Source organism: Bos indicus, chromosome 11 (assembly GCF_029378745.1).
Source record: "Bos indicus isolate NIAB-ARS_2022 breed Sahiwal x Tharparkar chromosome 11, NIAB-ARS_B.indTharparkar_mat_pri_1.0, whole genome shotgun sequence".
Taxonomy (NCBI): domain Eukaryota; kingdom Metazoa; phylum Chordata; class Mammalia; order Artiodactyla; family Bovidae; genus Bos; species Bos indicus.
This window is the reverse complement of record NC_091770.1, coordinates 68,333,403-68,348,897: the sequence shown is the minus strand read 5'-3', so window position 1 is coordinate 68,348,897 and position 15,495 is coordinate 68,333,403. Positions and strand designations below refer to the sequence as shown.

Below are 15,495 nucleotides of genomic sequence, written 5' to 3'. Positions count from 1 at the left end.
TTCTTCAGACTGATTTGTTTACAATTGGCCCTTTGTATCCACTGATGTGAAACCCTCAATATGACAAGCCAAATGGAAGAAACTTGGGCATCCATGGGTTTTGGTATCCATGGGAAGAGGCAGGTCCAAGAACCAATCCCTTCAGAGTAACAAGGGATGGATGACTGCATATGGTCTGATATCCAAGTGAAGGAGATGCCAACTAATAAAGGATTTCTGCTATCATGCAGCGGTCTTTTGTGAAGAAGAGACAGTTGTTATAAGGTTATGATGCTGGCATATAATATTTATATTATGTGCCACATGGCTCTTACCAAGTTCCATCCTCAGCTTCAATGGAGCTTGCTAGATTGTTCATGGAGAGATTAGATACCATCTGGCAAGAGCAGAATCATCTCCCCAACACATGAGAAAAGAACAGACACTGGCCTGCACCCATTTTATCCTCCTCTGCCTGTCCAGCCCATCATGGCAGCAAAAGGTGTCCCTCCTCCCATCAGAAGCAAACCCCAGGTAAAGGACTTGGATGTAAAGGAAACCAGAATATTGTCTTGAGCTGCAGATACTTTGGGGGTTCGCAGGCAGCTCAGATGGTAAAGAATCTACCTGCAATGCAGAAGACCTGGGTTTGGTCCCTGGGTCAGAAAGATCCCCTGGAGAAGGAGATGGCAACCCACTCCAGTATTCTTACCTGGAGAATCCCATGGACAGAGAAGCCTGGGAGGCTACAGTCCATGGGGTCGCAAAGAGTCAGACACGACTGAGCGACTAATACATACATAGTATGTAAAACAAGTATTTACTGTTGTACATAATTCCTTTTTTAATTGAGATATAATTGATACACTGTATTATATAAATTACTAGTGTATAATTTTAAAGGTTATACTCCATTTATAGTTATAAAATATATTGCTATTTTAGTATAAAATGTTGACTATATTTCCTGTGGTGTACAATATATCCTTGTCATAATTTCATAATTAGCAAGAGACATACACCTCTACCCCTGAACTAGAATAACTCCAGCAAAATGGATTAATTTTCTATCACATTGCAAATGTTCAAAAATAATTCTAAGAGAATACAGTTACCTCTTTTAAATTTTTATTTTTTTATTGGAGTATAATTGCTTTACAGTGTTGTGTTAGTTTCTGCTGTACAGCCGAGTGAATCAGCTACAGTTATCTCTTTAACAAGTATTTATAGAGCACCTAGAATATTCCAGGCAGAGTTCTAAGTAGTAGATATGAATGAAAATATGTCTCTACTCTTATGAAATTTATCATTAGATTAAAACCTATTTATTCATGTTTTTCACTCAAATTTTCAGAGGCTTCATATCAAATTCTACATTTTTATACAATGATTGTGGCTCAAAACAAACCCAATACAGCATTCTGCCTTGCAGATTTTTCTTTGTAAGTTAAATTTTCCAGAGCTGTACTAATAAATACTTAAAGTGTTTTAGATTCTAGTGTTACAACTATTTGAACTTAATATCACCTTAAAATAATGTATATGTTAAATTGACATGAAGTCCTATCCCAGAGCTGTCAAGTTTTTACTGGCATTGATGACTTTTCCCATTGAAACGTCTCAGGTAACTTTATTTTGAAAAATTTAAAACCTATGGAAATGTAGCAAAAATAGTGCATTTAAGACTTAGATACCTTTCATGTGGAATTACCAATTGCTAATAGCCACATTTGCTGAACCATTTGAGAAAACATCAATACATTTAGGGCTTAAATAAATCTAAAAATTGGGGCATTCTCTTATATAACCACAATATAATTTTCATACTAAGGAAACTACATTGATAGAGTGTTTTTAACCAATACATAGTTCATATTTTATCCAGTTGCCTAAGGAGAACATTTACTTTGCAGTTTTGTATGATATTGGTGCATGATCTCAGAGGTGATGTTATAAATATCAACATGACATACTTCAATCTAGGCTGTTAACAAGAAGTTCATGGAACACCTAGAAAAGGATATTTTAATGTTTTTGAATAAAAAGCATCTTGAAAAACTATAACTACATAAATGTAAGAAATGTACATTTTGGTTTAGTAGTCTATTCAACATGGTGACAAGAAATCTTGGCTTTCAGCTGCTCCAGAATCAATTTTGGTATCCATCAGAATTTCTTTAAATGCATTGCTGCAAAAAAATTTAAGCATGAAAGGAATTTGATTTTAAGAAAAAGATACTGGGGCCATACTCTTATCTGTGAAGTGTTTCTCTGTGAATAAATCCACTTGTTACCTATCACTTTGTCTCACTGAGTTCTTTCCGCAGTGAGACATCAAGAAGCTGAGCTTCATTAGGTCCTTGAACCAGGCCCACTTGGAGGTTAGAGCTGGGAAATGAATGAGATACACATGCCCAAGAGTTTGCACTGATACTTCCAATTCTAGTCTGATGCTACAGAGTTCATTCTGTTCTTTCCCCTCTCTGTATTTGTAACTCCATTCTCCCAACTGTGAAGAACTTGGCTTCTATTGCCAGTATATATATTCCCAGTATATTCACTTATTTGCTCAGTCTTAGAATTTCAAAAAGTAGCTTCAGAATTGTTCAATCATGCTTCCTTAAAAATATATATATACAGAGAGAGAGGACACTTTCAGAATTTGGAGGAAGTTTATGGAACCTGGCTTAGAAAATGTTCAGGAAAGAGAGACAACTGTCAGGCCCACAGTTCTAATCAAGCTATAGACTATCCCAGAAAGCATACTCCTACCACATACAGTGAGGGCCTGGTATTACAACTTCAACTTCCACTGGACATGGGACTCTGCTGCTGTTTGCCACCAAAGTGGATTCTCTTCCGTTTCTGCTTCTAATCCCTGTCTTTGTCTTCTGTGTTCAGGGCTGGTATGTCTAATATGACCTCAGTTCAGTTCAGTCACTTAGTCGTGTCCGACTCTTTGCGGCCCCAAGAATCGCAGCACGCCAGGCCTCCCTGTCCATCACCAACTCCCGGAGTTCACTCAGACTCACGTCCATCGAGTCAGTGATGCCATCCAGCCATCTCATCCTCTGTCGTCCCCTTCTCCTCCTGCCCAGCATCAGGGTCTTTTCCAATGAGTCAACTCTTCGCATGAGGTGGCCAAAGTATTGGACCTAGCCCAGATCATATGCGTGGTAGACTATATAACCATATTTAGCCTTTCATCTTTTGAAGAAGAGTCAGGCTTTGCCATAGGGTAAAGATTTCTCTAAATGTAGGAAGATGTTTGGCAGCCTTGAAAGAAAAAAAACAACATATGTAACTTAAATCTGCTGTTAATAGGAAATCCTTCGCTTCAGAAACAGAATAATATGTGACAAAGTATGGGATAACCAAAGAAACTTGTTTTATAAAATTGAGACTGTTACATATGTTAACTTAAGGTTTATTGTAATGGTGTCAAAGGTTGAGAAAAAGTTGTTTGTGTAACTTGCTCTGAAGAGACTTAATAAACAGCTGTGTGAAGTTAATTGATAAAGGCTCCAGGAATTTACATTATATAGCAGGCCACATTAAATAGATACAAAGGCAGTACAGACCTTAATGCTTTTTATAGTAGCTTTTATTATTAGCTATCTTCAAACTAGGAAAATCACTTAGAAATTTTGAGTTTCTGAGAAAAAATTTGATAAATTTTTTCTGAGAAAAATCTTGAAGTTTTGCAGAGTAAATGACAGACTCCAGGTTCCCTACATACTGTCAGTTTATCACTGGATTACCTAGCTTTAGCAAAGTAGATGTTAGAATTAAATTTTCAGAAGAGCCATTTTTTTCCCTTAGACATATGCAATCCTTAGGGTTTCTTATAGGCACATGAGTTGGGTAAAAATAGACAGTGAAGAGTTAAAGAGATGGTTCAGAGTTTTCACCTTCACCCTTCCCTCAATGTTAATATCTTACATAACCATAGTATGATTATCAAAACTAAGAATTTAATAGATTGGTACAATACTATTAACTGCAAGTTTTATTACTGTTTTCCCCAGTTTTCCCACTAATGTCCTTTTTCTATTCCAACATCTAATCCAAAATACATTGTGTTTAGTTGTCATGTCTCTTTACTTTCCTATAATATGTGAGGAGATATCTTTCATTGTAGCACTTATGAAGGGTACTGATCTGTGTCATTTCAGTTCAGTCGCTCAGTTGTATCCAACTCTTTGCGACCCCATGGACTGCATGCAGCACGCCAGGCTTCCCTGTCCATCACCAACTCCTGGAGCTTACTCAAACTCATGTCCATTGAGTCAGTGGTGCCATCCAATGGTCTCATCCTCTGTTGGCCCCTTTTCCTCCTGCCTTCAATCTTTGCCAGCATTAGGGTCTTTTCTAACGAGTCAGTTCTTCACATCAGGTGGCCAAAGGATTGGAGTTTCAGCTTCAGCATCAGTCCTTGCAATGAATATTCAGGACTGATTTCCTTTAGGATCAACTGGTTGGATCTCCTTGCAGTCCAAGGGACTCTCGAGTCTTCTCCAACACCACAGTTAAAAGGCATCAATTCTTCAGTGCTCAGCTTTCTTTATAGTCCAAGTCTCACATCTATACATGACTACTGGGAAAACCATAGCTTTGACTAGACGGACCTTTGTTGGCAAAGTAATATCTCTGCTTTTTATTATGCTGTCTAGGTTGATCATAGCTTTCCTTCCAAGGAGCAAGTGTCTTAATTTCATGGCTGTGGTCACATCTGCAGTGATTTTGGAGCCCAAAATAATAGTCTGTCACTGTTTCCATTGTTTCCCTGTCTATTTGCCTTGAAGTGATTGGACCGGATGCTGTGATCTTATCTCCACTGTATAGTGACTACCTTTTTTCTCAACATACCCTGTCAGAATTGAGTCACTAAGAGTTGCCCACACTCAAGGAGAGGGAAATTAAGCCTCACTTCATAAAGGGAGGTGTATCAAAGAATTCTTACCCGTAACATTATTACTAAGGTGTTTTAATGATGATTTCCCTCATTTCTTATACATTTATTAATTAGAATTCTGTAAGAAAAAGCGATTTCTCACCCCCTCGCTAATCTAGGATTCAGTCAAGGATTATTCATTGTAAATATTAAGTTGTCAGTGTCTTTTAAGTCCCTCTTAATCAAAAGTAGCCTTCCTTTTTACTTTTTTTTTTTTTAAGGAGGGTAATCTTTAAGATATCAAATAAGTCACCTTATATAATATCCCAGATCTGAATTTGTGTAATTGTTTTATATGCCCAATATCCTGTAAACTTAGATCTGAATTTAAGCTTAGCTAAATTCAAGTTAGATCTTTCTGACTTGAATATTTCATATATGATGTTGTATAATTCATATTGTGTACACAATGTGTCATTGTTCGTTCATAACATGATTTAAAGTTTGATCACAGGGTCAAAGTGGCCTAGAGATCTCACTTTTTTCTTTTATTTTTTTATTGAAGGATAATTGCTTTACAGAATTCTGTTGTTTTCTCTCAAACCTCAACATGAATCAGCCACAGGTATACATATATCCCCTGCCTTTTGAACCTCCCTCCCATCTCCCCATCCCACCCCTCTAGGTTGATACAGAGCCCCTGTTTTAGTTTTCTGGGCCATATAGCAAATTCCCATTGGTTATCTATCTATCTATTCCCTCTCCCATTGGTTATCTATTTTACATATGGTAATGTAAGTTTCCATGTTATTCTTTCCATACATCTCACCCTCTCCTCCCCTCTCCCCATGTCCATAAGTCTATTCTCTATGTCTCCATTGCTGCCCTGTAAATAAATAAAATTTTTCTATATTCCGTATGTGTGTGTTAGAATATAATATCTTTCTGACTCACTTCACTCTGTGTAATAGGATCTAGGTTCATCCACCTCATCAGAATGGACTCAAATGAGTTCCTTTTTATGGCTGAGTAATATTCCGTTGTGTATACGTACCACAACTTCTTTATCCATTTATCTGTAGATGGACATCTAGGTTGCTTCCATGTTCTAGCTATTGTAAATAGTGCTGCAATGAACAATGAGATACATGTGTCTTTTTCAACCCTGGGTTCCTCAAGGTATATCCCTAGCAGTGGGATTGCTGGGTCATATGGTGGTTTCAGTCCTAGTTTTTTTAAGGAATCTCACTACCATCTTCCATAGTGGCTGTATCAATTTACATTCCCACCAACAGTGCAAGAGTGTTCCCTTTTCTCCACACCCTCACCAGCATTTATGGTTTGTAGACTTTTTGATGATGGCCATTTTGACCGGTGTAGAGTTCTCACTTTTAAGGTGAGTTTTCCCTTTGCATATGTTAAGTAATCTATGTGACATCTTAGGCACCCTGCACATATCCATTTTCTTACCAGCCTTTCACCTAAGTTTTACATCTATTGATGGTTCATGCCTGAATCAATGATATCAGTAGGGCTTACACATCGTTAATTTAATGCTGTCTGTCTACAATTATTGTCTAGCATTTTTCTGTAAAGGAATTGTTCATTGTTCTTAAGACTTGGCACTTCTATCTTTGCCATTTTAGCCTATTCCTATGCCTTCATAATAAGCATTCAGTAGTCTGTTGAATGGGTAAATGGAAGGAAGGAATTGAATCCACGCTTTCTGGCACGTATAGGTGTTTTATTTTTCTGGGGAGAGGGTCCGTACCTTTCATCACATTCCCTGAAGGATTCTTAGCAGAAGAATTAAGACATCTATAGTTGTTGGGAGACTACATTCTCTGATTTCAGAAGTAATAAAACTAACATACCTGAGGTAATCTCATTTCAAAATCCCATTTTGAATATTTATAAACCCTTAGATAAGGATCATCCTCCTCCCCCCAAAAAAGTAAGGATCATCCCAGTCATGTTGTCTTGTAATACATTATTTACAGTAATTTTGTTAGTCACCAACTTATATTATCTGTTAAAAGTCTCTCCTAGAATCTTTCTACTCCCTTTCTGCTTCCACTGATCAGTGATATTCATTAAAAGGCTTCCCTTTATTTTGTGAGCATGTATAACAGTTCGATAGTGATTGATTCATCTTTCAAAAATATGTTTACTGTCTAAACCAAAGTATACCTCAATTGGACACTTTTAGGACAATCATGTGAATTAAACATTGAGGAAATTTTATTTAATGTTCTCAGTAATACTGTAGAAGGAGAATACTTGCAGAGTTTTCTAGGATTGATTGTATGAATTGTTCTACATGTCAAATGATTCATTTGAGAGATTTTAGGCATATCTTCCTAAGGTAAGCCTATAAACTTAAAGCAACAAGTTTTATTTGTGCAAGCTGCACTAAAAACAGATACTTACTAGTTTCCCTCTACTAAACTGTCGAGTATATTTGTAAGTAACATATATTACATCTGTTTTGTAAGAGATTTTGAAGTTTTCAAACTTTTATAAGTTCCTAAATAGTGTAGTATACAGCAAAGATCTGCCTATTCCCCCAATTCATTGTTCAGTATTCAACTTTAAGAACTGATTTAAAAGAAGCAAATTTTAAGTGGTGAATTGTTTTTCTTTGTGTTTCAGATACGTTGGTAACCTTTCCAGAGATGTCACAGAAGCTCTAATTCTCCAGCTCTTTAGCCAGATTGGACCTTGTAAAAACTGCAAAATGATTATGGATGTAAGGGTATTTTACTTAGTTAACTTTCTTCTTTTTTTTTGTTTTAAATACATTCTTTAAATCCATTATTTCCAGGATCTCTTAAATTGGTTTATACAGTCTAAATTCATAAAGGTTTCAGTAAATTTGTAGTAAGTCCGTTTTGGCCACCAAGTTTGTTTGACTCAGTAAAGAGAGACTAGATCTAATCATTTCCAAAACGGATGAGAACTGTATGTGGGACTCTTGTTTTAAAATGTATTGAGGCATCAGAATTGTTTGTTTTCTATGTGGTGTCAGTTGATTGGCAAATCTAGAAATTCAGTTATTAATTAAAATAGGAAATTAGGCAAAAGAAATAATAGACTTTGATACTGTGAAGATGTTTTAAACTTTATTTTTAAAGGTCACAATTCAAGTTTTTCTTGAATTGTGGCAGTGCCCATTCATCAGACTTTTTTTTTTTTTTTTTTAAAACAAGCATGTAGATTTTTATTTTGTATTGGGTTGGAGCCGATTAACAAACAATATTGTGATGGTTTCAGATGAACAGTGAAGAGACTCACCCATACGTATATGTATCCCTTCTCCCCCAAACTCCCCTCCCAAGGGATACAGATGTTTTAGACGTAAGTCTTAATCAGTACTTGGACTCTAAGTAGATGTAGATAACTGAATCTGCATACTGAGGCTGTTTTGCTTCGGTGGTGAGAAATGTTTCTTGATTTTATTTATACCTAGAGTTCATGGTTACAGCAAAGGGGGCTTATCTTGGGGAGATGGGTGTGGGCTTATTAAAGAATTGCTTGCAGGAGATCCAGAGCTTTTGCCCCAGGGTAGAGGAGTCAGAGTTTTCACTTTATACTGGAAGAGACAGTAATGAGGAACAGGACTGAACTTGGCACAACCCAATCTATACTGGAATGTTGATATTATACACATGACTCTAAGGCTGCTGCTGCTGCTAAGTCGCTTCAGTCGTGTCCGACTCTGTGCGACCCCATAGACAGCAGCCCACCAGGCTCCCCCTGTCCCTGGGATTCTCCAGGCAAGAACACTGGAGTGGGTTGCCATTTCCTTCTCCAATCATCAGACTTTAATGTATAGAAAAAACATCAATTCACTCATGTAATCAGTATTAATCCTGAGTCATAATATGTGTAAAAAGGCAGCTTCAAATTCTCTTGATGAGAAAAACAGTACTAAAGAGAAATCCTTTTATCCCATGGTCTTTCCTGCATTTAAACGTTTAGTTTTTGTTTCTCCAGGAAAGAAAGTCATGTATGTATCGGTATCTACTACTTTCTCTTCTACTATATTCCAGTTTAATGTTTTTTACCTTGGTATTTTTAAAAGTAATTATTTAGCCAGTTGGCTTTGGTTTGTTGTCTTGTATTTTAAAATGTCAAAACTTTTCTCCTAATGTGGCAGAGTCACCCACACATAATACAGATGGATTCAACGATGTTTTTATTCTTTACACTCTTCTGAAGTGTTCTGTTAATCATATTTAATATCTGTATGCCTTTGGATAATGAATGAAAGATTCCCATACCCATAGAGAAAGATAAGAGGGAGAGAGAAAGGGAAATGATGGAGAATTTAAAACCAGTCTTTCCTTCATCTGGGTCTCCTTCCTTATCTTAGTAATAGCATTTACTAAATGTTTACTGCCTATCATTTTTATACTGATGCCTCATCAAAAATACTAAATAGAAACAGTACAAAGCAAATGTTATTCCTGTTTAATATATACAAAAATGAGGTAAAGCAAGGATGTAAACCCAGATTGATCTATTCTCTCCATAGGTCTATAGGGTGCTATTCTCTCTCTGTCTAGGTCTTTCTCAATTTTCTGGTAAAGATCGCTAGCAAAATGTTAGTGACTGCTGCACCTACAGAAAAAGACTAGCTAGGGGAGCCTCTACCGCTTTGTATAAATTGGACTTTGGTCACTCAAAGACTTAGATTCACTACTCTTTCTCCTGCTTATCATTATTTTATTATTATTAAAGTCTAAATTCCAGTCTGTTCACATCACACTGTTGGACTGATGTTCATATTTATTAATTTTATACTCCCTAGAGTATGAATTGGGAGAAGGCAATGGCACCCCACTCCAGTACTGTTGCCCGGAAAATCCCATGGATGGAGGAGCCTGGTAGGCTGCAGTCCATGGGGTCGCAAAGAGTCAGACACGACTGAGTGACTTCACTTTCACTTTCCACTTTCATGCATTGGAGAAGGAAATGGCAACCCACTCCAGTGTTCTTACCTGAAGAATCCCATGGACGGAGAAGCCTGGTAGGCTGCAGTCCATGGGGTCGCACAGAGTCGGACACGACTGAAGTGACTTGGCAGCAGAGTATGAATTGGAGAAGGAATACTCCAGTATCCTTGCCTGGGAAATCCCATGGACAGAGGAGTCTGGCAGGCTACAGTCCATGGGATCACAAAGAATTCAACGTGACTGAGTGACTAAGACTTTAGAGTACAAAGGCTGATAATGCATATGCTTAGAATTTTTTTTTTAATCTAAAAAGTAGTTTTTATTTTTCTGGACACAAGTGAAATGAACATTCTTATTTATTTGATTGCCATATTCTTACGTGTAAGCCACTTTTTTAACCAGTTTTCTGATTCTGATGCCTGTCAACATGGATCTTGGTAGTAGAACTCCCACTAAGAATAGCATTAGTTTGAATTAACACTTATATATTCTCTAATGCTTTTAAAAATAAATAATGGATAGTTTCAATGTCATCAATTTGGTGGTTGCCTCTTTACCCTAAAATTCTTTGAAATCATTGCCAGGGACATTTTTTTTTAACTGTTAGTTGTGCATGAAATAAAATGGCATATTTCTTTATCTTATTATCATTCTAGTCTTTTGAATTAGTTTCTTATTTTAACAATTCTGCTTGGGCGATTATGGAAAGAATTGTAAAATGGACTATGAAGCCATTTGGTGTTTTACACCAAGAGGTGTGAAAACACTGGGTATTTTTTCTACTTCCTTGTAAGAAAACACCCAGGCTTTGCCTGTCATCAGGCTTCAACTACTTCGATCACCAACAGAAGAGAGGAGAGAGTTTCCTTCTGGTTGCACTGCACAGTGGCTTACAAGATCTTGGTTCACCAATCAGGGATTGAACCCGTGCCCCCGTAGTGGACTCATGGAGTCCTAACCACTGAACCACCAGGGAATTCTCAAGAATTTTTATTTTTAAAGGCCTTCTAAGCAGGCAAAAATTTTGATGTCATAAAGTGCACATTCTAAAACCTATTTTAAAACTTTACTTATCTGAAAATGTCTTCAGTTTTTAGAGTGTATTTACTTCTATTTTAATAATAGGTTTAAGAAGGTTAATTAGAAGGTTTAGTCATTAATAAAAGATTAAATTACATATAGTATATAATACAAGCTGTTGAAGACGATAGCTTTCTATAAAAATAGTTATTTTTTGTTGTTGTTGTTTACTGTCTTATCTTAAACATTTACTTGCAGAACAGCCCCTCATTCTCCATGGCCTGATACTGAGCTATATAAAACTTTGTATAGTTTTAAAGTAAGGAGAGTATATAAAGCATAAAACTGACTTTTGTGTCTCTTCTTCAACAGACAGCCGGAAATGATCCATATTGTTTTGTGGAGTTTTATGAGCATCGTCATGCAGCTGCAGCACTCGCTGCTATGAATGGGCGGAAGATAATGGGTAAGGTAAGCTATCGTAATTAAAGAAGGTGACATGCACTGGAAAATTCTAAGTTGTAAAAGGTTTTATTTCCATTTTAGAAGCATCGTATTTATTTTACAGAAAACGATCACAACTAATATTAAAAAGATGGGGTAAAGCTTTTAGAGTATGTGTTTATGTTAGTATTCTTCATGGTTCCTTGCATATGGTAAATACTGAAGTAACTGTTGAATTACTAGGCTTTATTGAAATATATAGGAATGCTGACTACTAATGGGGAAGAATAAAAGAAAAAAAATTTATTGGTACTTTAGGCAAGTTCAGTTCAGTCACTCAGTCGTGTCTCTTTGTGACCCCATGAATCGCAGCACGCCAGGCCTCCCTGTCCATCACCAACTCCCAGAGTTTACCCAAACTCATGTCCATCGAGTCGGTGATGCCGTCCAGCCATCTCGTCCTCTGTCGTCCCCTTCTCCTGCTGCCCCCAATCCCTCCCAGCATCAGGGTCTTTTCTTATGAGTCAACTCTTCGCATGAGGTGGCCAAAGTATTGGAGTTTCAGCTTCAGCATCAGTCATTCCAGTGAACACCCAGGACTGATCTCCTTTAGGATGGACTGGTTGGATCTCCTTGCAGTCCAAGGGACTCTCAAGAGTCTTCTCCAACACCACAGTTCAAGAACATCAATTCTCTGGCGCTCAGCTTTCTTCACAGTCCAACTCTCACATCCATACATGACCACTGGAAAAACCATAGCCTTGACTAGACAGACCTTTGTTGGCAAAGTAATGTCTCTGCTTTTGAATATGCTATCTAGGTTGGTCATAACTTTCCTTCCAAGGAGTAAACGTCTTTTAATTTCATGGCTGCAGTCACCATCTGCAGTGATTTTGGAGCCCAAAAAATAAAGTCTGATACTGTTTCCCCATCTATTTCCCATGAAGTGATGGGACTAGATGCCACAATCTTTGTTTTCTGAATGTTGAGCTTTAAGCCAACTTTTTCACTGTCCTCTTCCATTTTCATCAAGAGGCTTTTTAGGTCCTCTTCACTTTCTGCCATAAGGGTGGTGTCATCTGCATATCTGAGGTTATTGATATTTCTCCTGGCAGTCTTGATTCCAGCTTGTGCTTCTTCCAGCCCAGTGTTTCTCATGATGTACTCTGCATAGAAGTTAAATAAGCAGGGTGACAATATACAGCCTTGACGTACTCCTTTTCCTATTAGGAACCAGTCTGTTGTTGCATGTCCAGTTCTAACTGTTGCTTCCTGACCTGCACACAGAGTTCTCAAGAGGCAGGTCAAGTGATCTGGTATTCCCGTCTCTTTCAGAATTTTCCACAGTTTTTTGTGATCCACACAGTCAAAGGCTTTGGCATAGTCAGTAAAGCAGAAATAGATGTTTTCTGGAACTCTTGCTTTTTCGATGATCCAGCGGATGTTGGCAATTTGATCTCTGGTTCCTCTGCCTTTTCTAAAACCAGCTTGAACATCAGGAAGTTCACGGTTCACGTATTGCTGAAGCCTGGCTTGGAGAATTTTGAGCATTACTTTATTAGTGTGTGAGATGAGTGCAATTAGGCAGATTAGTTGAATGTTAATAGAGAAGTTATGTATGGTTAGGATTTGTTATTTGCAGAACTGTACATTAAAAAATAAATATTTAAGGGAAAAATGAAATAATTCTGAGATTATGTCCTTTCTACATTTTTCCTAATGTTAAAAAAGCCTTTTCTCAAAAAAAAAATAATGATAACAATGATAACAGATGGTAATGATTTTTTTAATGTCCTTACTTAATGAAACAAAGTTGCTAATTCTTTTTTTAAAAGTATTGAAATTTTGACCAGAAAATTTTGAATGCGTCTTGTCAGACAAATACCATTGTATTCATAGATGCAAATCTTGTAACACCTGATTATGACCTTTATTTTTATGAAATATAAATGTAGAAAAAATTTTTTTAGGAGGTCAAAGTGAATTGGGCAACAACTCCCAGCAGTCAAAAGAAAGACACAAGCAGTAAGTATATTTTATACTCTTTGAACTTTTGTGTTTATTGTACATAGTAGTTTTCTTGTAAACATATAAACATCATGCATTTGCAGTAATGTTTTGATCGTTATCCTAAGATATGATTGACTGTGTTTGTGTTAATAAATTTAAGAACAAATCTAATCTTTGTCATCAGGTAGTACCGTTGTCAGCACACAGCGTTCACAAGGTAATTGTATCTTCTTAAACATAAAATGAAATCTCTTGAAAGGGTATTCACTAACCACCTGAAGTTTTTTTGTTTGATGTTGGGGGGAGCGGGGAGGGAGGGATCGTATTTCTATTTGTCTCTCTGGCAATATTTTTCCCCCTTTTTCCCAGTGTTGACCAAGTGTGGCTTGTCCGCTACTTGGGTGCTATTTCAAGTTCTCTGATTCCCCCCTTGGTAGCAGCTGATGCCTTAGAAATACTTCACCACTGAAGGGCAAGATACCCTGTTTCCTTGAGGTCAAGTTCTGTGCTTCATACCCAGATCTTCTTATTGCTTGAGTTGCACTTGAAACTGTGTCTTCCAAATGGCAACCTAATATGTTGCTTAAGGCCTGCCAAGTAGGGGTAACTTTTCTTTCCAGATATACTTTGTCAGAATTGATGTGTATGTCCATTTAAAGTGTTGATCCAACTATTTTGTATATTTAAAGTGTTTCTTTTTTTTTTTTTTTTTTGAGCATTGTCTTTTTAAGAAAACTTCATATATGGGATCATTATTTCTCTCCAGTGCTTTTTTAATGACTCTGATATAAAGTGAAGGGATTACTGTTTTCATTCTGTTGCCTTCAGTCTTAGTTCACTTGCACATGGATTCACATAAACTGAATGGTGTAATGTCTGGGCAACCAAAACTGTTGGCTTTTGAGAAAACTCAAATACTTTAACATCAAACTGTTGCAATGCAAGGTATTTCTTTGATTGTTCTTCACAAAATATGGTTAAACCAAGTATATCGCATAGCTAGCTTCAGTAAACTGTCTTAACTGAGGCAAATCTAGCCTAATAACTCATAATACCACTATTTTAATTTGTAAAGATTTAATGTAGTGGTAAACTGAATAAATGTGAATAATTACTATTAGAATGGTAAATAAGTCATTTATTTTTATATATATATATTTATTTTTTTTTTTTGCAAAACTTGTTATATATTAATAGTTTATTTTGGCCAGTATAATAATTGGTTATAAGTAGAAATGTAACTGTCAGTCTCCCATTAGATATATCATAGGAGAATCTTTCCTGTATTGTCACCTTGATTCATTATTCATTATGTTTAAAACTGATAGAATTTGTCTAGATATAGGATAGTGTTTTACTTATACTTTATTGTAATACATAAATTATTTTAAGAATACTTTATTGAATAGATCTTAGCATTTTTTTAAATTCTAAAATTGTATTTTTCTTTTCAATTCCCCTTCCTTTCCCCTATAAGATCATTTCCATGTCTTTGTTGGTGATCTCAGTCCAGAAATTACAACTGAAGATATAAAAGCTGCTTTTGCACCATTTGGAAGAATATCGTAAGTAACAGAGGATAAATTTTAAAATGCTTTTAATTAGAAACAATCATATAGAAGTAATTTGAAAATCTGTTGTGAATGTTTTTGGACATAAATTTTGACACTTGAATGTAATGTATTAATATTTACTTGAATAAATGTATTGTTTAGAGCCTATTCAAGTTGTTAACAGCCAAAGATTATTTTCCCATTGATAAATCTTTGGTCTTCAATTATCTTAAATTTTTTTTTCAATTAGCATTAGTTTTTAAGAGATGAATGTGCTGTCCTGCATCCTGTTTCTTGTATGAGTGTCTTGCTAGCCTGGTCATTATCTTTAGTGAACTTGTGCTGTGACTAAGGAGTTTAGACCCTTTGGCACTTCTATGATACCATGCATTTTCTGTTAATATATTTTAACAAAAAGAAACCTTAATAGTTTAAAAAGCAGTTATTAATGTTAATTCCATTTAACATTTTGTTGTTGTTATTGTTGCTATTAACAACAATAATAATGCCTCTTACTATTTTGTGAAGCACTATATTGCTTGCGTTGTTATTAATTGTACAGTTTAGGCCTGTTATAAATAGCTCACTTGAGTATTCATCATAAAAGAACTTTAATATTTTGAAAAGCATGCCTGTA

At 36.2% G+C, this 15,495-nt stretch overlaps 1 protein-coding gene across 14 annotated transcripts in view; it reads left to right on the top strand.

Moving 5' to 3' along the window:
• The window catches only part of TIA1 (TIA1 cytotoxic granule associated RNA binding protein), a 55,259-nt gene that overhangs the window by 3,207 nt on the left and 36,557 nt on the right, over window positions 1-15,495 (top strand). For 5 of the 14 annotated variants that reach the window (XR_011569330.1, XR_011569329.1, XM_070798927.1 and 2 more), the window contains exons 2-6: window positions 7,526-7,628; window positions 11,224-11,322; window positions 13,266-13,320; window positions 13,490-13,522; window positions 14,783-14,870. Coding sequence is in view for 10 of the 14 variants with exons in the window: in XM_070798927.1 (XP_070655028.1) it covers window positions 7,526-7,628; window positions 11,224-11,322; window positions 13,266-13,320; window positions 13,490-13,522; window positions 14,783-14,870 (378 nt within the window). In the remaining 4 variants the exon portion in view is untranslated. The remainder of the gene's footprint in view (window positions 1-7,525; window positions 7,629-11,223; window positions 11,323-13,265; window positions 13,321-13,489; window positions 13,523-14,782; window positions 14,871-15,495) is intronic. The other 9 variants (XR_011569331.1, XR_011569332.1, XM_070798923.1 and 6 more) reach the window with 3 other exon arrangements.